This window comes from Macaca nemestrina, chromosome 8, assembly GCF_043159975.1.
Source record: "Macaca nemestrina isolate mMacNem1 chromosome 8, mMacNem.hap1, whole genome shotgun sequence".
Classification (NCBI taxonomy): Eukaryota; Metazoa; Chordata; class Mammalia; order Primates; family Cercopithecidae; genus Macaca; species Macaca nemestrina.
The window spans coordinates 114283537-114307794 of record NC_092132.1 but is presented as its reverse complement, the minus strand read 5'-3'; the positions used below and the strand labels follow the sequence as shown (position 1 = coordinate 114307794).

Below are 24258 nucleotides of genomic sequence, written 5' to 3'. Positions count from 1 at the left end.
GTAATCCCAGCTACTTGGGAGGCTAAGGGAGGAGAATGATTTGAACTTGGGAGGCAGAGGTTACAGTGAGCCAAGATCACGCCACTGCACTCCAGCCTAGGTGACAGAGTGAGACTCTGTCTCAAAAAAAAAAAAAAAAAAGAGAAACCAAGATTCCTGAATTACTGTAATTAAATCATCTCTGGAGTGGGAAAGGCACCACAAAATGCTTGGTATGTTTCATGAGAAGCCCTGCTGCTTCGTCTGCCCCTGCCCCGCCCCCATCCCATGCATTTTCTACATATTGCAGTGAGTGCTCCTCCAGGGGTAGGGTGAGATCACCAGATGGTGAAGGTGGTAACCTATCACAGCACATGGTTTTAACGAGATGTAATATGTTTTAAGTAACATGGTTCCTATGTGAGTGAAATTAAAGATAATTCTATCCCAATCTGTGTCATGGGAAAACCAGAAATTCATAGCAGTAGTGGGGCATGCTGGCTCATGCCTATAATCCCTGCACTTTGGGAGGCCGGGTGGGGGGCAGATAACTTGAGGTCAGGAGTTCAAGACCAGTCTGGCCAACATGGTGAAACCCTGTCTCTACCAAAAATACAAAAAGTAGCAGGGAATGGTGGCAGGTGCCCGTAATCCCAGCTACTCAGGAGGCTGGGGCAGGAGAATCGCTTGAATCCAGGAGGCGGAGGTTGCAGTGAGTCGAGATCATACCACTGCACTCCAGCCTGGGAGACAGAGCGAGCCTCCTTCTCAAAAAAAAAAAAAAAAAAAAAAAGAATGAAAGAAAGAAATTCATAGTTGTGACTTCCGTCCAGACCGGAACCCAAGAGGGCTGCGCTCTTGCTGAGACATGTTGGTCGTCATTGCCTCCGAGCCCACTTTAGCCCTCAGCTCTGTATCAGAAATGCTGTTCCTTTGGGAACCACAGCCAAAGAAGAGATGGAGCGGTTCTGGAATAAGAATATAAGTTCAAACCGTCCTGTATCTCCCCACATCACTATCTACAGTTGGTCTCTTCCCATGGCGATGTCCATCTGCCACCGTGGCACTGGTATTGCTTTGAGTGCAGGGGTCTCTCTTTTTGGCATGTCGGCCCTGTTACTCCCTGGGAACTTTGAGTCTTATTTGGAACTCGTGAAGTCCCTGTGTCTGGGGCCAGCACTGATCCACACAGCTAAGTTTGCACTCGTCTTCCCTCTCATGTATCATACCTGGAATGGGATCCGACACTTGATGTGGGACCTAGGAAAAGGCCTGAAGATTCCCCAGCTATACCAGTCTGGAGTGGTTGTCCTGGTTCTTACTGTGTTGTCCTCTATGGGGCTGGCAGCCATGTGAAGAACGGAGGTTCCCAGCATCATCTTCCTACACCTTATTACATTCATCCATCTTTCTGTTTTTCATTCTTATCTCCAGCCTGGGAAAAGTTCTCCTTATTTGTTTAGGTCCTTTTGTACTTTCAGATCCCGTTGGAGCAGTAGAGTACCTTGTAGACCATAATAGTGGAAAAGGGTCTAGTTTTCCCCTTGTTTCTAAAGATGGGGTGGCTGCAAAAACTCCCCTTTTTTGCCCACAGCTTGCCAACTCTAGAAGCAGTTATTCTGTCTGCATATTGGGCTTTGATTTGTGCTGAGGGTCAGCTTTTGGCTCCTTCTTCCTGTGACAGTGGAAACAATGCCAGCTCTGTGGCTTCTGCCCTGGGGACTGGGGGTGAGGCTTTGGGTGCCACTGCCTGTGGGTTGCTGGCTTAAAGGACAATTCTGTTCATTGGTGAGAGCCCAGGCCATTAACACCTACGCAGTGTTATTGAAAGAAGAGAGGTGGGGGTGGAGGGGAATTAGTCTGTCCCAGTTAGAGGGAGATAAAGAGGGCTAGTTAGTTCTTGGAGCAGCTGCTTTTGAGGAGAAAATATATAGCTTTTGACACAAGAAGATCCAGAAAATTATTGAACATATTAATGGTTATTTCTTTTTCTTTTTCTTGGATTTCCAGAAAAGCCTCTTAGTTTTATGCTTTCTCATCAAAGTCATGTACCCTTTTTTCTGAAACTGAATTAAAATACTCATTTAAAAAAAAGAAAAAGAAGAAATTCATAGTTGTGTATTTCTTCAAGGTTGTTTTCCATAAGTAAGGGTAATTTAGCTTAAAATATGTATCATTTTCATAACAAGGTTCAACAAAGTATTCTTTAGCCCTTATCTTGTATAATTCAGCTTTGCATATTAAATGTTGAAATTATTTATGTATTATTTAGTCCTATTTTTCACTCTACTATATTAAATATAATCTCACAAGGAAATAAGAAATATTTTTCTCAGTTCACACCACTCTGAACTTCTCATGCCCTTTAAACAAGAGCTAGTGCAGTCAAGCAGTTGTAATGGTCAGCCATGAAATGGAAATTAAAATTTGCTCATTTCCACATAATTGTTTTATGTCAATAAACAATAAACAATTAAAAGGTCAGAAGTTCACACAAGTCAAAAATTTTTCATATAAACATACACTTAATGGTTTCTAAGATTCTTGCCAAATATGAGACAAAATGACCCACACAGGCAGAAATTCCATCTCCAGAGCCTCTGGGAAATAGCAAACTTGTATTTAGAACTCACACCATCTGCTCCTAATGGTCTTTATATATAGTCATTTAATCTTTAAAGCAATTCTATATATTATTACTCTCCTGATTTTACATATGAGGAAATTGAGATGCTAGAGGCCAAGAAATTTGTTCAAGAATATAACAAGGAACAGACAATGCTAGAGTATAAATTTGCATAGTCAGGCTCTAAAGATGAGCTCTTAATTACTATAATGTATAGGAGTCAATGTATCCAGCTTCTGGGGGAATACCTCTAGAGAAGGGGATGTCAATAACACATATACGACTCAACTCACTTTTGCACAGACACTCTTTTAGTTGCTTGACATTTAAATATCAATAAAGCACTTTTTCTAATCTCAATTGGCTTACAGAGACAAGACATCATATTGTGTTTCTTTGGGGGTGATTACCTCTGTAATCGTTAGACTAACAAGAAAATAGTGTGTGATAGAAGCACAAAATAGAAAATGATTCTTTCTGTTTGAAAAGTTGAGGAATGTTGTTTTCAGGAGGTAAGTTTGATACTTAACTTTAAAGTTGAATTGATTGGTGTACCTTTATTGAAAATTTTCTCCTGAATGCCCAGCATTAAATAAACAAGCAAACATTTAACTTTGCTTGTTGACCTAGCCTCATATATAATGCAAGAAGTAAACATAAAAATATCAGTGTTGTAAATGAGCATCAGAATCATCTAATATATGGAATCTTCTGGGAGAGCTACTTTTTTAAACTATAAACTAATAATGATAGCTAATAATGACTTAATTCTTTCATATGCCTCTTACTGTCCTAAAATATACATTAATCACTTGATCAAAACAATGAATCTAGAGACAGGTACTATTACTAGTACTCCTTTTTCCTATATGGGAATTGATACTCAATGTAGTTCAGTAGTTTTCAAGAGCCACACGGCTATGACAAAGTAAAAGATTGAACCCAGGCAATCTGACTACAGAATATTTCAAACCACTACACAGTACAATCTCCTCTCTAGGAAAATTTTCTTTTACAAGGGAGCTAGATTTCTTTTGAACTTTGCTATCACAGTATAGGATAATTGACTGCACAGGTCTCTCCTCAAATTCCCAACTCATGCATGACTTTTTATTATGTTGTAGCAATAAGAGAGCAGTGGAGGTAGAGTGGAAGAAGACTTATTTTTGTCCTCATTACTGCTATGTGGAGCAAGGGCCCAAGTTTTTGAAAACAAGAGCTCAGAGGCATAGCCCTGGCCTTGGAAGATGCCCTGGAGACGCTGAGGTGGTTGCACTTTTGCCATAGGAGTGGCAGCCAGAGAGCTGAGCCCAATGAATGTAGAGGCTGGTGCCTGGAAATATTGTGACTTGCACAGAAAGAAGATGGAAAATTTTAAAGTTGGAAATCTGCCTGGTAAGGGATCATTTGCTGGTGTCTGCAAAACTGAGTCCATACACACTAGTTTGGAAATTTCGGTCCAGATGATAGTTAAGAAAGCAATGAGAATACAGAGAGTCCACAATGAGATGAAAATGCACTGCCAGTTGAAACATCTCCTACACTGGAGCTTTATAAATATTTTAAAGACAAGGATTGGATTAGACTTGATATTAGAAATGTACCATAATACAGAAAGCAACACACACCTAAAGAACAGAATGAAAACCTTCTTAGGAAATGAAGCTTAACACTTCACCCACCAGGTCATCGCAAGAATGTTGCATTTTCATTATTATGGTAAGTACACTGGTAACTTCTTTTCTAACCTTGTATGCATAATGTAACATCAAGACTGACAATTTGGGGCTGGCAACTCAATTGGAAAATCACTGTTCTCTATTGTAAAATTCCTAATTATGTTTCCCTAGAAATTGCAAAGTGCACATGTACTTGCTTTTAATGTTTGGTCCATGGGCTGAACGCTTTGTGCATTCCTTTTTTTTTTTTTTTTTTTTTTATAGACAGAGTCTCACTCTGTTGCCCAGGCTGGAGTGCAGTGGCATGATCTTGGCTCACTGCAACCTCTGCCTCCCAGGTTCAAGCGATTCTTCTGCTACAGCCTCCCAAGTAACTGGGATTACAGTTGCTCACCACCACACCCAGTTAATTTTTGTACTTTTAGTAGAGACGGGGTTTCACCATGTTGGCCGGGCTGGCCTCAAACTCCTGACTTCAAGTGATCCACCTGCTTTGGCCTCCCAAAATGCTGGGATTACAGGAGTAAGCCACCGTGCCCAGCCTGTGCATTACTTTTGAGGCCACATTTGACAATGGCACAGTCAAGAACACTAAATGAAGTAGTATTGGAAGATTATGAAATGGCAATTGTTTTGGAAAACAGCAAACCTCAAGTATGAAACCACCATCGAGTTTTCAGACATGTACATTATGAAGTATTATACCTTCTTTAACTATGTGCAAGTTAAAATCAGTCATAACTGAAAATCAAAAGGGCGATAGTGAACATACTTCATTCAGAAGAAGTATCCACAAAACTTCTAAAAGAGGTCTTAGAATATCCAGGGATGAAGATATGATTACAATGTATTATCCACATGATGGAAGTTTTCTCTTGCTGATAGAATGCATCCACCTACTAACATCAGTAAGTACAAGTTTAACAGTATACCAGAAACATACTGGAGGAAATATGAATATGCTTCCAGATTTATTCTACCTATAGGATCTGTCTCTATTTTATAAGGCCATCTATTTTACAAGGTACTGTAAATGCATTTTGATGAAAAAAAATTACCCTGCTATTGATTTTGAGGTCTGGTATTATGATAGAGCAAATACTATCCAAAAGAGATTTAATTCAAGTCGTTGCAAAATCTTGGAAAATTTGTGAGAAATCTTACACATTGAAAAGAGGAAGAAAAGTTGGTAGCTTGAAAATGTGTTCCACTGTGAATAATTCTCTGCAAATCTACCCCCAAAAGTCAAGGATGCTGATAGGCTGAAGAAAGAGGCTAGCAAATCTAGTTTCTCAGAAAAAGAAAAATTAATAGGGACTTATGAACTGAAGCCGTTTGAGATGAGATGCCCTGAGATGAGTTGGTGGATCCTCACACTATTATCCCCAGACCCAGGGCTTATATACCATAGGGAAAGACAATTGCAGTAATTTGTTTAACCGCAGGATTTACAGCAAGTACATGCTCTTAAGAGTAGATTAAGTAATAACCTTAGAGGCATTCCTAGAACTGGAGTTAATCAGAAGTCAACATGGTGGATTAGCATCCAAGATGGAGTTGCTTTAGCCTCCACAAAGAGAAAATGAAAATATATTTGGTCAATGCTAATTAGGCATGTTCCATTTGTTTGAAACTGAAATCTATAATTTCCAAAGAAGAAAATAAAAGTGGAAGTCGTCCTTCCTTTTTGGTATTCATAGACAATCTGGCAGTGTTAGGCCCCTAAGGGCTTATCACCTCCTCCTTCTGTGGGTCAAACTTTGCAGTGAGAGGAATGACATCTTTTAAAAGAATAATCATGACTAGTTTAATCATGACTAGTTCATCTTCTCTGCAATAGATACTCATATTTAACATATCTATTGGCATATTACAAAGAATATGATTTCACAGCTACAACTTTGGGACAAACTCCTTTTCTGGCACTCTCAATGATCGTCTTCCAAAATCAGAACAGCTTTTGAATTCTATTTTGTGGAAAATGTTGTTTGAGCGACACAGTAAACTCTGTGGATCTCTGTAGATACAGTTGAATGATGGCTCCCAATTTATCACGCAGGCAGGATTATATTCCAACAGTTATATTTCACAGAAAGGCAAAATAACTAAGTATAGAGAAAATGAAAAATTTCCATTTTTCATTTTTACATCAAACAGAAATTACAGTGTCTTTCATCTCTTTAAAGTTTTCTTATCAAAATACTAGTTTTCATCAATTAAAACTTTATTTAGGTAGATATATTTCATAAATAACCTTTTATTGGCTTAAAGGGAATGATTTTTCTGTAATATAACTTTCTATTTCAGGAAGCTTTTCTATGAGAACTTAAAACTATACCAAATTATCTTTTTCTTTTGTTTTTGATACAAACTGTCACTTTGTCACTCAGACTGGAGTACAGTGGTGTGTTCCTAGCTCACTGTAGCCTTGAATTCCTGGGCTCAACTGATCCTGCTACCTCAGGCTCCCATGGAGCTAGGACTACAGGCATGCACCACTACATCTGGCTAATTTTTTATATTTTTGTAGAGACATGGTCTGGCTACGTTGCCCAGGCTGGTCCCAAACTCCTGGCCTCAGGGAATCTCCTGCATCAACCTCCCAAAGTGTTGGGATTACAGGTGTGAGCAACCATGTCATCTCAAAACATGTGTATTTTAATGAGACAACAAAGATCAAGGGAACTTTAGTCCTTACAATGTAATGATCAAAAAGTGAAACAGATAATCAACATAACATTGCTTATAGACCATGCAAACAAACTTACTGCATTTGTATATTTGTAATGAACTGTTTTATAAAAACAAAATGTAAAATGTGTGTATTTTACTTGCGCTTTTATTGTTTCCCTACTTCTTAGACATGTTAAGAACTATGGAAAAAAGATATGGGAGTTTGTGAAAATTTAAATAATTTGTATTTATATTACAAGAAACAGATATTAGAATATGTTTGTTTTATATTTCTTTTGTAGCAGAATTTTCTAGCCAGGCATGGTGGCTTACACCTGTAATTCCAGCACTTTGGGAGGCTGAGGTGGGACAATCACTTGAGCCCAAGAGTTTGAAATCAGCGAGGGCAACATAGTGAAACTCTTATCTCTACAAAAACTTCTCTGTCTGTATCTATATCTATATAAAGGAATTTTGTGAGGAAAACTATATATTTTTTATATATATGAATTTTCTCGGGAAATATATCTGCAAATGAATTTTATAAAATATAACATCACTTTATCTTTGATTTATTTCATTTAACAATTATTTTAAAGTAACATACTAATAAACTCATTTTAAAAACTGCTATGACCATAAAACTATTAGAGATAACATAAGAGAAAATCTAGGTAACCTTGGGTTTGTAGATAACTTTTTATATACAACACCAAAGGCACAATCAAAGAAAAAAAATGACAAGCGCTGTATCACACATCAACATTAAAATGTGATCTGGGAAAGACATCATTAAGAGAACAAAAAGACAAGCCACAGACTGGGAGAAAATATTTGCAAAAGACATGTGTGATAAAAGACAATTATCAAAATACACAAATAATTCTTAAAACTCAAAAATAAGAAAATGAACAACTCAGTTAAATAATGGACAAAAGATCTGAACAGAAACCGCATCAAAGAAGAAATACAAGTGGCAAGCATATGAAAATATGATCTACATCATATGCCATTAGGAAATTGCAAATTAAAACAATGAGATACCACTACATTTCTACTATATTAGTGAAAATCCCCAACACTGACAGAACTCAGTGCTGGTGAGGATATGACGCAGTAGAAATCCACACTCATGCCAGTCACAGTGGCTCACGCCTGTAATCCCAGCACTTTGGGAGGCTGAGGGGGCGGATCACGAGGTCAGGAGTTTGAGATCAGCCTGACCAACATGGTGAAACCCTGGTTCTACTAAAAATGCAAAAATTAGCCGGGCGTGGTGGCACACGCCTGCTACTTGGGAGGCTGAGGCGGGAGAATTGCTTGAACCCGGGAGGTGGAGGTTGCAGTGAGCCGACAGTGCGCCACTGCGCTCCAGCCTGGGTGACAGAGCAAGACTCCAACTCAAAAAAAAAAAAAAAAAAAAAAAAAGAGGCTGGGAATGGTGTCTCACACCTGTAATCTCAGCACTTTGGGAGGCCAAGGTAGGGCGGATCACTTGAGGTCAGGAGTTGGAGACCAGCCTTTCCAGCACGACAAAACCCTGTCTCTACTAAAAATACAAAAATTAGCCAGGAGTATTGGCGCATGCCTGTAGTCCCAGTTACTCGGGAGGCTGAGACAGGAGAATTCCTTGAACCCGGGAGGTGGAGGCTGCAGTGAGGGGAGATCGCACCACTGCACTCCAGTCTGAATGACAGGGCGAGACTGTCTCAAAAAAAAAAAAAAAGAAAGAAAGAAAGAAAGGAAGAAAAAAAGAGAAAATTCCATGATTGCAGTCTTTAGGTATGTATGTATGTATGTATTTATTTATTATTAAGTATAGTAAAATAAGGAGGGATAGATGTCATGGAAAATGTCAAGAAAGTAAAAGGATTTAAAAAAAAAAAAGTAGGCTGCAATGTCAGATGTTTGAAAAGTTAATCAAGGAAAGGACTTAAATGTCCCCATTGAATTTAGGAAGAAAGAAATAATTAATGAACTGGACAAAAACATTCAGTGTACCAGTGTTATCGATTTAGAAACTGAAACTAAGTATATCTGATATTGCTTTTAGGAAACAAGTAAATGACGCCCTAAAAAGTTCAACTGTGACCATATATTTTTTTTCTTTTTCTAATTTCTCCTTGGCCCATTTCCAAAAAGCCCTAATACCCCGACTGATAGAAATGGATCCCTTGCTGTGCACTGGTACTACCGTGACTCATGGAAAGCTGATCATGGAACACAAGACGCCAAAATTCCCAGCCTTACTGTTAGGAAAGAAAGTTTCTGAGCACAATTGTGTCTAGTCAACTTCCTCTTAGTAAGAAAGAGGCCAGGCAGGGCTTCATGTAGGGTATGGCCCTGTATTCCTTACTGGAGGGTAAGTTTCTGGGGCTGGGAGTAAAGCAGTGTGACCGAAAGCAGTACAAAGTTCTACCTGACAGGCAGACCCTGGTCCTACAAATATGAGGTCCATAATGAGACTGAGAGATCATCTATCCAACAAATATTTATTGAGCGCCAGATATTGGGCTCGTGGCTAAAGGAAAATACAAAGTTGGGTTGGATATGGGTTCTGTTTTCAAGGAGCTTATAATCTAATAGGAAAGATGAGGTTACTACATTAGTAACAATCAGACCGGATAGAACTGGAAGTGTGATGCAAATGAGGTACAGATTGACTGTAGAATTTTGCAGAAAGAAAACAATTTTGAAAAAGTGTTCATGGAAGTATTAGCTTTTGAGATGTGTCTTAAAAGATAAGTGGGGTTTCTGTTGAAAACATTCAAAACTCTCTCTTCTAGCTATTTTAAAATATACAATATATTATTAACTATAGTCACCCTACTGTGCTATAAAACACTAGAACTTATTCCTGCTACCTAACTATAATTTTGTACCCACTAACCAACCTCTCCCTGTCCCTCCTTCCCCTATTCATCCCACCCTCTGGTAATCACTGTTCTACTCTCCCCTTCCCAAAACAAAGAAACGATCACTGTTTAGGTGATGGAGATGTCAATTACCCTGATTTGATCATTACACATTGCATACATGTATAGAAATATCACATGCAACTCTTAAGTATATACCATTCTTATGTACCAAATACAAATAAAATTGAAAAAAAAACTTTGGCTGGGTGCAGTAGCTCATGCCAGCACTTTGGGAGGCTGAGGCAGGCGGATCACCTGAGGTCAAGAGTTCCAGACCAGCCTGACCAACACGGTGAAACCCTATGTCTTCTAAAAATACAAAAATAAGCCTGGTGTGATGGCAGGGGCCTGTAATCCCAGCTACTCAGGAGGCTGAGGCAGGAGAATTGCTTGAACCTGGAAGGCAGAGGCTACAGTGAGCTGAGATCGCTTCACTGCACTTCAGCCTGAGTGACAAAGCAAGACTCCATCTCAAAAAAAAAAAAAGAAAAAACTTTAAAAGAGAGAAGTAGAAGTAGAGTAGAGATTCGTTGTGGTGACTGTCAAGAAAGTATTTTGGAAAGACAGTGTGAATAGCTAGACCAAAGAACAAAATACTAGTTATTTCAGGAGCAGTAAATCATTTTTGAGGGCTTGAGCAAAGGTCTTGCTAGAAAGGTGCTTAGAGGTCAAATTTTGGACATAATGCCAGGCAAGGTGGCTCATGCCTATAATCCCAGCACTTTGGGAGGCCAAGGCGGGTGGGTCTCCTGAGGTCAGGAGTTCGAGACCAGCCTGGTCAACATAGTGAAACCCCATCTCTACTAAAAATACAAAAAATTGGCGTGGCGGTGGGTGCCTGTAATCCCAATTACTTGGGAGACTGAGGCAGGATAATCGCTTGAACCTGTTGAACCTGGGAGGCAGAGGTTGCATTGAGCAGAGATCACACCACTGCACTCAAGTCTGAGAAACAGGAGCAAAACTCTAGGACTAGAGCCGAGGTATGCAAAAAAAAAAAAAAAAAAAAAAAAAAAGTCGAGTATTTAGTTAAATAATTTGTTCGTGCTGTAAAAAGTAAAGTAGAGGTTCCTCTTCAAAGACTTTCCTCCCCGTCTCATTAGGAGTAAATAGTAACTTCTCTTAGAAACAAAATTTATTCAAAGACCTGTGCTAACATTCTTAAATATCTGCTAGCCGTAATAAGGAAATCAATGTATACTATGTTCTTAGGTCCCATAATTTAGCCTAAATATTTGCCCTGGCATGGTTATACTGGTCCAAGCAAGCATTAGGTCATAGCCTGTTCGTCTTCCTTATTTAAAAGTGTTTTTATCTTTCTCAGCATTCCACAAGTTACTTCCTCCTTCCTTTGTTCTCCTCTACCTTTGCCTCTCTTAAAAAGTTCTAAATTGCTAAGCAATTGGGACAAATACAGAATGTGAGGTCCTGTTTCAGCCAATGGAAACCAGACATAGCAGTAGGGTGGACATATCAGGTTATAAATGACCCTGTCTCCTTTGTTCGGTGTACTCTTGTGGCAAAATTGCTGGTGAGTGTACCTTTTCTGCAGGAAGTAAAAATGGCCTTACTAAATAAATTTATGTTCAAGTGCTATTTCTTTACGGCACGGAGGAACAAACATTTCAAACAATGCTATTATCAAGTTTGTTAGTATTTATTATCTCATTTGCTAAACTCAAAAAAAAAAATCTGTCTTTAACATGTTCAAATATTTCAAAAAGTTACTGTGCTGTTTCTTAAAATAAATCCATTGTAATCCTAGACTATGTTGCTCAAACTACATACAACACCCTCTGAGCTTCTGGTAGGCCCTTCCTCCCCTCCCTGCTCACCAGAGATCACTGAAATAATTGTCTGCATGTAACTTCTAATTTTGATAGTTTACTCCACTTGGAGTAACTCTGACCCATTTGTCAAAGTTCGCAATGGAGCAGGTTCCTGTTAGGGGACAGGTTTGATGAACCACGACCACAGGTCTATTTCATTTCTCCTTTTCCAATGTGGAACAAATTTGTCTCTGGGATTAAAACCACTTTTCTCATATTGGCCTGTGAGAGAAAATGAGGGAATTTCTTTGAGTTTGTTTGATTTGTCTGTTTGTTTAATCAGCATTTTTAAAATTATTTACTCAGCCCTGTCTCAGAGATAGTCCATGACGATCTGGAATTCAACCTCAGGGCAAAGTTCTCCCCTGTGCTTGAGACACTGCGCAACTAACTGGAACCAAAGGTGTTTAATATATTAGGCACAGTAGATTCTTCAGTGACATTTTCCATGCAGATACTTCAAGCAAAATAATGGAGCCCCGAAGACCGAATGTGAAGACAGCAGTTCCATTGTCTTTGGAAAGATATCACATATGTGAAGAGTATGGCTTTCTTCTTCCAGATTCTCTGGTAAGGATAGAGCCTTGGTAAGAATAGGTCAGAATATGTTTCTTGAGATGTTGGTTGGTTTGTTTTTAAAAAATGTATGTGATTATTAAGAGACGTGCAATATAAATATCAAGTTGTTTAGCTGAGAAAGAGGCTACAAAGAGCATAGATGATCATTACCATCAAAAGAGAAGTGACAGATGCCATAGAGAACAGGTCAAATGGAATATTTTTTGTTTCAATTTCTTTTGACTAGATTGTCAGGCAAGAGAAATTGTAAGCAAACCTGTGGTTATCAAGAAAAAGAATGAACTTAAATAGAGATAAATTATAAGAACAAATATAGAGCCTCAGCACCTGGGACATGGCACTTCCAAGTACATGAGCTAAGGTCACAGCAAGACTCAAGCCCCTTCAACAGAATACCTGGAATTTCTCTGTTAAATATTTTCTCCTTTGCACGACCACTTGTTTATAATGCAGATCCCTCCAGGAGCATTTACTTATAAACTGTCCTGGATCACTACCATGATATTTTGATGTAAATTAGTTTATCTTGACTTGCTAGTGGGAGAAAAAAGATAACATGAGGAAACTTGGGTGCTTTCAGGGTTGGTAGGAAGGATTAAATCTTTGCGACAATTTCTGAGAAGGGGAAGAAAACCTTGCTAACAAACAATACCTCTTTCTTAATTCTACTGGAAACAAATGATCTATCAGCAAGGGGAGCTTTACTTTCTGCAGAAAGAGTGCTACTCAATAGCTGTCTAGCCACGAGAGCACACCAAACAAAGGAGACAGTTATTTATAACCTGACGCATCACCCTACTGCTGTGTCCAGCTTCCATTGGCTGGAATAGGATCTCACATTTTACACTTTACCCAATTGGCTATTAGTTTAAAACGTTTTTAATTGGGTAAGGGAACAGAACAAAGAAAGAAAAGTAAGTTGCCCAGGGATAGTGAAGGAAGCATCTCCAAATAAGGAATGACATGCACTATGGGCTGGGGCTTTTCTAGTTCTGTCCAGGCATGTCGGAGCAAGCTACGACAGCTGATTTGGACAGCCACTAATAGTGACTAGCAATGTTATAGTAAGAAATTGTAACTTTTTATAATCTTTGAAGAAGAACTTTCCCATTTCTCACAGTGCCACTGCACTCCAGCCTGGGCAACAAGAGTGAAACTCCATCTCAACAAAACAAAACTAAACTAAACTAAACAAAACAGCTCTCTACTCACGGAAGCAGCAGAATTCTTATCTTTATTTATATCACTCCGGTAACACTCAGAAGTAGACAAGCCTCAGTGTAGGTATTCAGTAAAAGCCCATTGAATTCTACACTATTCTTTAATCATAGTTAAATGGCAAATTGGGCTGGAGGGTGGAAGTGGAACTTCTAAATTACTGCAATGACTGCAACATCGAACCGCTATATATATACATATATATATATATATATATATTTTTTTTTTTCCCCGAGACGGAATCTCTTTCTGTTGCCCAGGCTGGAGTGCAGTGGCACTGTGAGAAATGGGAAAGTTCTTCTTCAAAGATTATAAAAAGTCACTATTTCTTACTATAACATTGCTAGCCACTATTAGTGGCTGTCCAAATCAGCTGTCGTAGCTTGCTCTGACATGCCTGGACAGAACTAGAAAAGCCCCAGCCCACAGTGCATGTCATTCCTTATTTGAGATGCTTCCTTAACTATCCCTGGGCAACTTGCTTTTCTTTCTTTGCTCTGTTCCTTTACCCAATTAAAAACGTTTTAAACTAATAGCCAATTGGGTAAAGTGTAAAATGTGAGGTCCTATTCCAGCCAATGGAAGCTGGACACAGCAGTAGGGTGATGTGTCAGGTTATAAATAACTCTGCCTCCTTTGTTTGGTGTGCTCTCGTGGCTGGACAGCTATTGAGTAGCACCCTTTCTGCAGAAAGTAAAGCTCCCGTTGCTGAGAGATCATTTGTTCCCACGTTCATTCTTTTACTGTGACACCAAAAACTTCATTCCTAACAGCATGATCTCCGCTCATTGCAACCTCCGCTTCCTGGGTTCAAGGATTCTCCTGCCTCAGCCTCCCAAATAGCTGGAACTACATGCATGCACCACCATGCCCGGTTAATTTTTGTATTTTTAGTAGAGAGGGGGTTTCACCATGTTGACCAACCCAGTCTCGAACTCCTGACCCTCAAGTGATCTGCCTCCCTTGGCCTCCCAAAGTGCTGGGATTATAGGCATGAGCCACCGCACTTGGCCTGGACCCCAAAGTTTTTAACTGAGTGGTCTTGGCCCTCACTTAGGATGTAATAACAATAATAATAATAATAATTAAAAGTCAAGAGTTATAAGCAGAACCAGTTCTGCTTTTGCTACTCATGACTTTGAGGAAGTCATTTCCTCTGGATTTCAGCTAGCTCAAATGTAGAAAGAGGAGGTTGACACCTGATGGTCTGTAAAAACTTTGATAGTTTTAATGCTCTAGGCTTTGGACCACAACAGATGAGAAAAAGTGTTGATAAGGGCTAAATGATGAAACGGATTTGCATTACAATTTGAGTCCTAAGTAGAATTAAGAAAGAGGTATTGTTTGTTAGTAAGATTTCCTTCCCCTTCTTAGAAATTTCTAAAGGCAGAGTCTCTGCTCACCACAACCTCCACCTCCCGGGTTCAAGAGATTCGCCTGCCTCAGCCTTGGCAAGTAGCTGGGAGTTACAGGCCTGTGGCACCACGCCCAGCTAATTTTGTATTTTTAGTAAGATACAGAGTTTCTCTATGTTGGTCAGGCTGGTCTCCAACTCCCGACCTCAGGTGATCCACCTGCCTTGGCCTCCCAAAGTGCTGGGATTACAGGCATGAGCCACCGCTCCTGGCCCAGCTGTTAGTTTTGAAATCAAATTATAAATCTGCAAGTAACTCCAGCATCAGTAGTAATGACAGCGGGGATGCTGATGAAAGGCTCCGTTTTCTGGGGTATATATCCTGGTTCTTTGTCTCCACCGAGAAAAGAATTCACGACACGGATACACACGAGTGGATTTAGGAGCTGAAAGTTTAATAGACATAAAAGAAGAGAGAGAGAAAACGCTTCTTTATGCTGAGAAAGTGGGTCGCCCAAGAGGGTCTGCTTTGCGGTGGAAGGCAATGGATTTTGTACAAAGGCTTGACGAGGCGGTGATTGATTTACATAGGGCCCAGGGGATTGGTTTGATCAGGTACGTCATTTACATAGCCGGGGAAAAGACTGGCCCTCCCACCCTAGTCTTTTATTATGCAAATACAGCCTCCACCTGGCGGCCGCCGGGATACCTTTACACGTGGTCTTACCTGGAGGCTGTCATGATGCCGACACACCTGGTGACAAGGAAAAGAGTGAGGGCCGGGCGCAGTGGTTCATGCCTGTAATCTCAGCACTTTGGGAGGCCAAGGGGGACGGATCACCTGAGGCCAGGAGTTCGAGACCTGCCGGTCCAACATGGTGAAACCCCGTCTCTACAGGGGGTTTACGATACGAAAATTAGCTGGGTGTGGTGGTGAGCACCTGTAATCCCAGCTACTCAGGAGGCTGAGGCAGGAGAATCGCTTGAACCCAAGAGGTGGAGGTTGCAGTCAGCGGAGATCATACCACTGCACTCCTGACTGGGTGATGGAGTGAGATTTTGTCTCAAAAAAAGAAAAACAGAAGAGAGCATAATCTCCATATTGAATGTTCCTGGCTTCCAGGTACAGCTGCTGTCGTTTACATATGAAAGCTCCTAGTTTACAATCTATCAGGCTGCTTTCAGTTAGAGAAGAAGTGGTTTCAGGCTGCTTTTTATTAAAGGAAAAATCCAGTGAGACCTCTTTCACCCTTTCTAGCTGCCTACAAATAATTTCTTAATAACTCCTGTATTACTATGCACAGTTGGGTTGTGGTCCAGAGGACCAGACTGTTTCCTCTGACACTGCCACTAGGTTGACCAAGTGTTCCTATTTGTTAGGTACCGGATGGACTCCTGACATGCAAGACTCTCAGTACTAAACCAGGAAAGTGCTGGGACAATTTTGATGAGTTAGTCACCCTAAGTTGCACTTAGTAGCTCTTGTGACTTTGAGTGAATCACAAACATCCCCTAACCCTCAATTTTCACATTTACTGAATGGAGATCTGATGCCACCTCCACCAGATTCCTATGGAGAATGAATGTGAAAACACTTTCATAAATCCAGTGTAAGGACCAGAAGCCAGTCTTCTGACCTTGAGCCAGTGCTTGTTAAAACTCCACTCTATACGTCTAACCCAATTCAGGAATATCCTGCCTAGTTCCAAAGGAAGAAAAGACCAAGTTGCTCTTATTGGGATTAAAAGTGTACACTGAGCTGAGGAAAAATAATATTACAAATGAGCTAAACGTGACGTAGATCCACAGTTGTAGAGTTCCTCTCTTTGTTCTTTCCTCTTTGTAACTACGGAAACAGGAGAAACAGATGAGAATCAAGTTCTCGTGACACTCCCTGCCTGATATACTATGGTTTCGTTGATGGAATTTCCATTCCTGAGATTATGTGGAAAAAAAGTCCCTTGAGAAACTGGTTTTACTCCGTTATGATCATTTTCCCCAGATTTCTCAAAATGTACTTCCCTGTTTCAGTTTTGATTTTCTTTCATTGGTTTGACCTTTTTCAACAACTCCCTTTCTGGGAAGAGGTAGCAGAAGGACATTTTCATCAAAATCTGCCCCAGGTTGCTTCACAGATGAGGAGGGACCCAGTCATTAAAATCACCAGGCAGAGTTTTGCAAGAGCAGATGGAGAATCACAATTGGCTGTCCTGCTCAAGGGGACACCAGATCTTACTTTCCTTTAGTCGAAAGGCAAGCGTCAGAGTCAGGAGGCTGTACTTTCATGTCCACTATAGATAGTTCTCACTATAGATAGTTGCTTGAACATGTGTGAAGAAAACATGGTCAAGACAGTGACTTAAAAAAATTCTGTTTTTGAGGAAGGAGTCTGACTTGGTTTCAAATATTGTATCCCATTGTTTCTGTCAACGTTCAAACCTTTCCAAGTTCCAACATTTATTGTGGAAAATGTGTGCCTCACCAACTCATACAAATAAATGGTTCATGTGCCCTACATGTGTACGGGGGCATGGATGTGTGTTTCTGGAGGGAGGGCTAATTTCTCTTTAGACATGGAGAATACAAAGAAATTAGCTTGGCATCAAGAAGGTTAGAGCAGGCGACAAGAGTGAGGAGAACTGAGAGAGCTTCGATGTGAGGCTCCGGAGTTCAGATTTTTTTTTTTTTTTTTTTTTTTTTTGAGATAGCGTCTTGTACCCCAGGTTGGAGGGCAATGGCGAGATCTCAGCTCACTGCAACCTCTGCCTCTGGTGTTCAACCTCAGCCTCCTGAGTGGCTGGGATTACAGGCATGAGCCACCACGCCTGTCTAATTTTGTAGTTTTAGTAGAGACGGGGTTTCTCCATGTTGGTCAGGCTGGTCTCGAACTCCCGACCTCAGGTGATCCACCCTCCTTGGCCTCCCAAAATTCTAGGATGACAGCCATGAACCACTGTGCCCGGCCTACTTTTTGTATTTTTAGTAGAGACAGGGTTTCACCATGTTGGTCAGGCTGGTCTTGAACTCCTGACCTCGTGATCTGCCCACCTCAGCCTCACAAAGTGCTGGGATTACAGGCGTGAGCCACCGGGCCCAGCCTGGAGTTCAGACTTAACACATCCTATAAATGACATGATGCATCTGATATTTGAAGAGTTTTCCTCAAAGAATGTTACATGCAAGGTGGTTTAGAGTTGTTGTTCCTGGCTGTATAGCAAAATACTTGTGGAGTTTTAAAAAATACTGATGCCGAAGCTCCACCTAGAATAGTTCATTCAGAATCTCTAGCATAACTAACCTCAGTACTTGAAATATGATTATTATAAATGTTAGTCAACTGCTTTTTTAGGCTCTATGACTGATAGGAATCTTTCACTTTTATATCATCTCCAGTTAATGAGTTCCATAAATTGAAAGTCTAGTGTTTAAATTTTTACCTCACTTTATTTTTACTGATTGTATTCTTATTCTTATTCTTATTCTTATTCTTATTCTTATTATTTTCGAGATAGAGTGTCACTTTGTCACCCAGGCTGGAGTGCAGTGACGCCATCTCAGCTCCCTGCAACTTCTGCCTCCTGGGTTCAAAGGATTCTCCTGCCTCAGCCTTCCGAGTAGCTGGGATTACAGGAGCCCACCACCACACCCAGCTAATTTTTGTATTTTTAGTAGACGGGGTTTCACCATATTGGCCAGGCTGATCTCGAACCCCTGACCTCAAGTGATCCACCCGCCTCAGCCCTCCATCTCAAAACAAAAACAAAAATAATAACAAAACTTTTCTCTTCTACCTGAGATGTTTAAATTTAAATCACACCATTTCTACAAAAATTCCCTATCTTGTCCTTAAAAATAATTTGCAATCACTAGCTAGTTTTGAGAACAATTGCCATCTTAACTGAATACCATTTGTTCTGTCTCTCTAGTTTCAACTTAATAACCCTTTCTGAATTTTCTATTCGTTCAAAATTTTTCTGGCCATTTTATTGTTTTCATTTAGTGAAAACTTATTCACCAGTTTCTATGCCTAAGCGCATTTAGGAAGTTGCTTAGGATACAGACGTGATAAAAAGACCAGTGTGAAAACTCTCCACTCCTGCACATTACATTCTAGTCCTCATCTCCTGGCATTTAAGTCCTCAGTGATTCCAAGCACTTTTGCTTTTGGTTTGGGCAGATGCTCTGAGTTCAATGTTTCTTTGAGATGGGGACCCCTTATTCAACTCACAAATCCCATAAGGAGGCCTCTGTGCCTTTGCTGGTGCCCCAGACAGGGTGCTGATCCTTACTTACCTTCAAGATTGTGAAGTCAGATTTAATAGTATAGTGGTTTATGAGAGCTACTGTAACAGCAGTCACAAACAGTTGGGCTTAAAATATCACAAACGGGGGCTTAAATCACAGAAATTGATTTTCTCACAGTTGTTGAGGCAGGAAGTCCAAGATCAAGGTGTCGTGGAGTTGGTTTCTTCTGAGGTCTCGCTCCTTGGCTTTTAGACGACCTCCTTATTATTGTGTCCTCACATGGTCTTTTCTCTGCCATGCACAAATTCTCCATGTCCCCATGTCTCTCTCTCTCTTTTTTTTTTTTTCAAAACAGGGTTGCACTCTGTCACCCAGGTTGGAGTGCAGTGGTGCAATCTCAGCTCACTGCAACCTCTGCCTCCTGGGTTCAAACGATTCTCCTGCCTCAGCCTTCTGAGTAGCTTGGATTACAGGTGCACTCCACAAAGCCCAGCTAATTTTTTGTATTTTTAGTAGAGATGGGGCTTCGCTATGTTGGTCAGCTTGGTCTCGAACTCCTGACCTCAAGTGATCTGCTCACCTTGGCCTCCCAGAGTGAGGATTACAGGCGTGAGCTACTGTGCCCGCTCTCCCCCGTCTCTTTGTGTCCAAATTTCCTCTTCTTTATGGACACCAATCAGATTAAATTGGACCCACCCTAAAGGCCTCATTTCAAGGTACCTTCTTCAAGGGCCTATCTCCAAATACAGTTATATTTTTAGGTACTAGGGCTAGGGCTTCAGCATAGGAATTTGGGGGAGACACAATTTAACACATACCAGAAAGTTTAAGGCCAGGAAAAAATATTCTGGCATGCTAGATGGACTCATTAACCAATATTAACCAATATTAACCAATTAACAAATATTTCTTTAATATTTGCCTGACTTTTTTTTTTTTTTTTTTTTTTTGAGACAGTTTCACTCTTGTTGCCCAGGCTGGAATGCAGTGGCACAATCTTGACTCACTGCAACCTCTGCTTCCTGGGTTCAAGTGATTCTCCTGCCTCAGCCTCCCAAGTAGCTGAGATTACAGGCGCATGCCACCACACCCAGCTTAATTTTTGTATTTTTAGTAGAGTTGGGGTTTCTCTGTGTTGGTCAGGCTGGTCTCAAACTCCTGACCTCAGGTGATCCGCCAGCCTCGCCTCTGAAAATGCTGGGATTACAGGTTGCCTGGTGATTTGTGAGAGGAATGACTGAGCTCTCATGCCAGGTCAGGGGAGGGAACAGAGAAAGTTGAATACTCTGACAATAGCCATGATTCAAAGCTCTTAAGCTTAGGCTCAAATCTACCCACGCCTCAAGGAAGAAAACAAATAAATAAAAAAGAAGAAAAGAAATGCCCCAATGTCAGGTCCCACACTTTTTAGAAATAATTTCAGCAAAACTTTGTTGCTATTTTGGCATGTCCTCTACTGTAGTAGTTTATCAAAATACTGTCCCCAGACTTTTTCTGTATTTCTAGATTTTACTGTTTAATGTATAATAATAATGTTCTAACATTAAAACATAACCATAGCAATGCTCAGATTCACTTTATCTTTAAATATATTGTTGAACTCAATTTTATAACACCTTCAGGATTGTCTTTTTGTATTCATAAATAGCAACAGTGGATAGTGGCCTTGGTTAGTGTTATTTCAAGGATTAATCTTTAGGTTGCATTTTCTTCATAAGATGCATTAGATGCCTTTTTTTTTTTTTTTTTTTGAGACAGAGTCTCGCTCTGTTGTTCAGGCTGGAGTGCAGTGGCACAGTCCCGGCTCACTCCAATCACCACCTCCTGGGTTCAAGAGATTCTCTTGACTCAGCCTTCTGAGTAACTGGGATTACAGTCACGCACCACCATGCCCGGCTAATTTTTGTATCCTTTATAGTAAACATGGGATTTCCCTATATTGGCCTGGCTGATCTCCAACTCCTGACCTTAAGTGATCTGTCTGGCTTGGCCTCCCAAAGTGCTGGGATTACAGGCATGAGCCACCACACTCAGCAAATTAGATGCCTTCTCATGCTTTTCTGCGTTCTGAAACAGATCATCTATCTGTTGATATAGCATAGCTCTTCAGACTACAGACATTTTAAGCTGTACGTTTAGAATTACATTTTCTATTCCCTTTATGCTTATTGTTCTAGTTAGGTTTTTTATTTCTAAATAAAAATTTGAATTTTTGCAATTTCACAAATGGTAACTCAGTTGAAATTTTCAAGTGTATTAGCAAAATTTATTCATAGCAGCCTGTTACATTTCATTAAGAATTGATTTTTTTCTTATTCCCTGTTGAAGTTTGTTTATAAAATATAGTAATAGTAACTATACAGAAAGTGTTCACTTTGTAGTAGGCCCTGTGTTAACTTTAACTACACTTTTAAAATCTAAACCTCACAGTAGTCTTGGCTGGGCACGGTGACTCACTCCTGTTATCCCAGCACTTTGGGAGGCTGACGTGGGTGGATCACAATGTCAGGAGTTCGAGACTAGCCTGGCCAACATGGTGACACTCTGTCTCTACTAAAAAGACAAAAATCAGCCGGGTATGGTGGTGCATGCCTGTAGTGCCAGCTCTTCGGGAGGCTGAGGCAGGAGAATTGCCTGAACCCAGGTAGCGGAGGTTGCAATGAACCGAGATTGCACAAGTGCACTCTAGCCTGGATGACAGAGTGAGACTCCGTCTCAAAAATAATAATAATAATAAATAGATCAATAAATAAAATAAAGAAATAATCCTCACAATAGTCTTCACCATTTGCAAATGATCCATTTGACAATAAATGAATTCAGCGCTCTCTCTGAAATATACTTCCAAGGTGACCAGTTTTCTCCATTTCCACCCCAGTTTAATCCACCTTCATGTAGCCCCAGGACTATTGTCTCCTCCCCTTGTTTCCTTATTTCCATTCTTGTTCAGCTATAACACATTCTGTGCATAGCAGTCAAGTGATGCTTAAAAATGAGAATCAGGCTAGAGGTGGTAGTTCACACCTATAATCCCAGCACTTCGGGAGGCTGACACAGGAGGATCACATGAGGCCAGGGGTTTGAGATCAGCCTGGGCAAGATAGCGAGACCCCATCTCTACAAAAGTAAAAAAGAATTAACTGTGCATGATCCTACGTGCCTGTATTCCCAGCTACTTGGGAGGCTGAGGTGGGAGGACTGCTTGACCCAGGGAGTTTGAGGCTGCAATAAGCTATATTTGTACCACTACACTCCAGTGTGGGTGACAGAGTGAGATCCTGTCTCCAAAAACTGTAAAATGAAAACAAAACCTTGATAATCTGCTCTTTAAAGCTCTTCCTACAGGGCCCCTGTGATGCTCGCCTGTCTCTAGAAGGGCATGTAATAGCTCTTTCTCCTTCACTTTATTTGATGCAATGTCAGAACAGCTTCTTTCCATCAAAACTTAAACCTTTTATTTCATTTAAAATAATCTGCTTCAAAATCTAATCTTTCCAATAGTTTAAGTTCTAATTTTTCTGATGTTAATATTGTCACCCAAGTTTCCTGCTCATGTTTACCTGGTTTATTTTATTTTATTTTAAAATTTATATATTTATTTATTTATTTAAGGTGGAGTCTCCCTCTGTCGCCCAGGCTGGAGTGCAGTGGTGCGATCTCAGCTCACTGCAAGCTCTGCCTGCCGGGTTCACGCCATTCTCCTGCCTCAGCCTTCTGAGTAGCTGGGACTACAGGCGCCCACCATCACTTCCGGCTAATTTTTTGTATTTTTTTTTAGGAGAGATGGGGTTTCACCGTGTTAGCCAGGATGGTCTCGATCTCCTGACCTCGTGATGCGCCCGCGTCTGCCTCCCAAAGTGCTGGGATTACTGGCGTGAGCCACCGCGTCCAGCCTTTATTTTATTTTTTGCGACGGAGTCTTGCTCTCTTCCCCAGGCTGGAGTGCAGTGGCTTGATCTTGGCTCACTGCAACCTCTGCCTCCCAGATTGAAGCGATTCTGCTGCCTCAGCCTCCTGAACAGCTGGGATTACAGGCACCTGCTACCACGCCCAGCTAATTTTTTCTTTTTTTGGAAACAGAGTCTCACTAGGTCGCCCAGGCTGGAGTGCAGTCGCATGATCTCAGCTTACTGCAACCTCCTCCCCCTGGGTTCAAGCGATTCTCCTGCCTCAACCTCCTAAGTAGCTGGGATTACAGACGTCTGCCACCACACCCAACTAATTTTTGTATTTTTAGTAGCTGAGTAGCTGGGATTATAGGCGCGTGTCACCACGCCTGGCTAATTTTTGTATTTTTAGTAGAGACAGGGTTTCACCATGTTGGCCAGGCTCCTCTCAAACTCCTGATCTCAAGTGATTCGCCCATCTCAGCCTCCCAAAGTGCTGAGATTACAGGTGTGAGCCACCGGGCTCGGCACCTGGTTTATTTTTGTGCATGCTTTTATTTTTAATTTTCCTATGCTACTTTCTTAGCCAAAATTTATACTTAATCTAATCAAGCATTAAGCTAACGAAGAGTTTAGTGTTCATATAAAAAATACAGTTTTACAAATCTATTTTTCTTTAAATTATAAATGTGTTAAGAATATCATCCAATGAAATGATCCAGAAGCAAAAGGATGGCTGTGTATCTTTTCAATATCATCCTGGAGCATTGTCTCAACCATCTCACTTTATGGTGATTTAATCATCTAGAGGTTTTCCCTTTGTTTTCTGTGTTACTTAGTATTGATTAATACTGTTGCACTACTTCAGTCTGAAATTACACGGTAATTTGTAGATTTTTTTTTTTTTTTTTTTTTTGAGACAGAATCTGGCTTTGTTGCCCAGGCTGGAGTGCAGTGGTGCGATCTTGGCTCACTACAAGCTCTGCCTCCCGAGTTCAGGCCATTATCCTGCCTCAGCCTCCCGAGTAGCTGGGACGACAGGTGCCTACCACCATGCCCAGCTAAATTTTTGTATTTTTTTTAGGAGAGACGGGGTTTCACCCTGTTAGCCAGGATGGTCTCAGTCTCCTGACCTCGTGATCCACCTGCCTCGGCCTCCCAAAGTGCTGGGATTGCAGGCATGAGCCACCGTGCCTGGCCGTTAATTTGTAGATTTTTATACAGAAGAGCAGCAAAATATTTCTGTTGAGTAGAAAATATAACTCCAATGC

The 24258-nt window shown here is 40.6% G+C and overlaps 1 protein-coding gene, 1 long non-coding RNA gene and 1 pseudogene across 3 annotated transcripts in view; 2 read left to right on the top strand and 1 right to left on the bottom strand.

Annotated features, from left to right (window-relative positions):
- Positions 1-24258, bottom strand: part of LOC139355861 (uncharacterized) — a 169333-nt gene that overhangs the window by 55608 nt on the left and 89467 nt on the right. The window lies entirely within an intron of this gene.
- On the top strand, positions 808-2035 carry LOC139355859 (succinate dehydrogenase cytochrome b560 subunit, mitochondrial pseudogene; annotated as a pseudogene).
- LOC105476549 (indoleamine 2,3-dioxygenase 2) overlaps positions 12062-24258 on the top strand; it is a 69775-nt gene continuing 57578 nt past the window's right edge. For both annotated transcript variants that reach the window (XM_011732565.2, XM_011732564.2), the window contains exon 1: positions 12062-12274. In XM_011732565.2, coding sequence (XP_011730867.2) covers positions 12176-12274 — 99 coding nt within the window. In that variant the 5' untranslated portion in view covers positions 12062-12175. The remainder of the gene's footprint in view (positions 12275-24258) is intronic.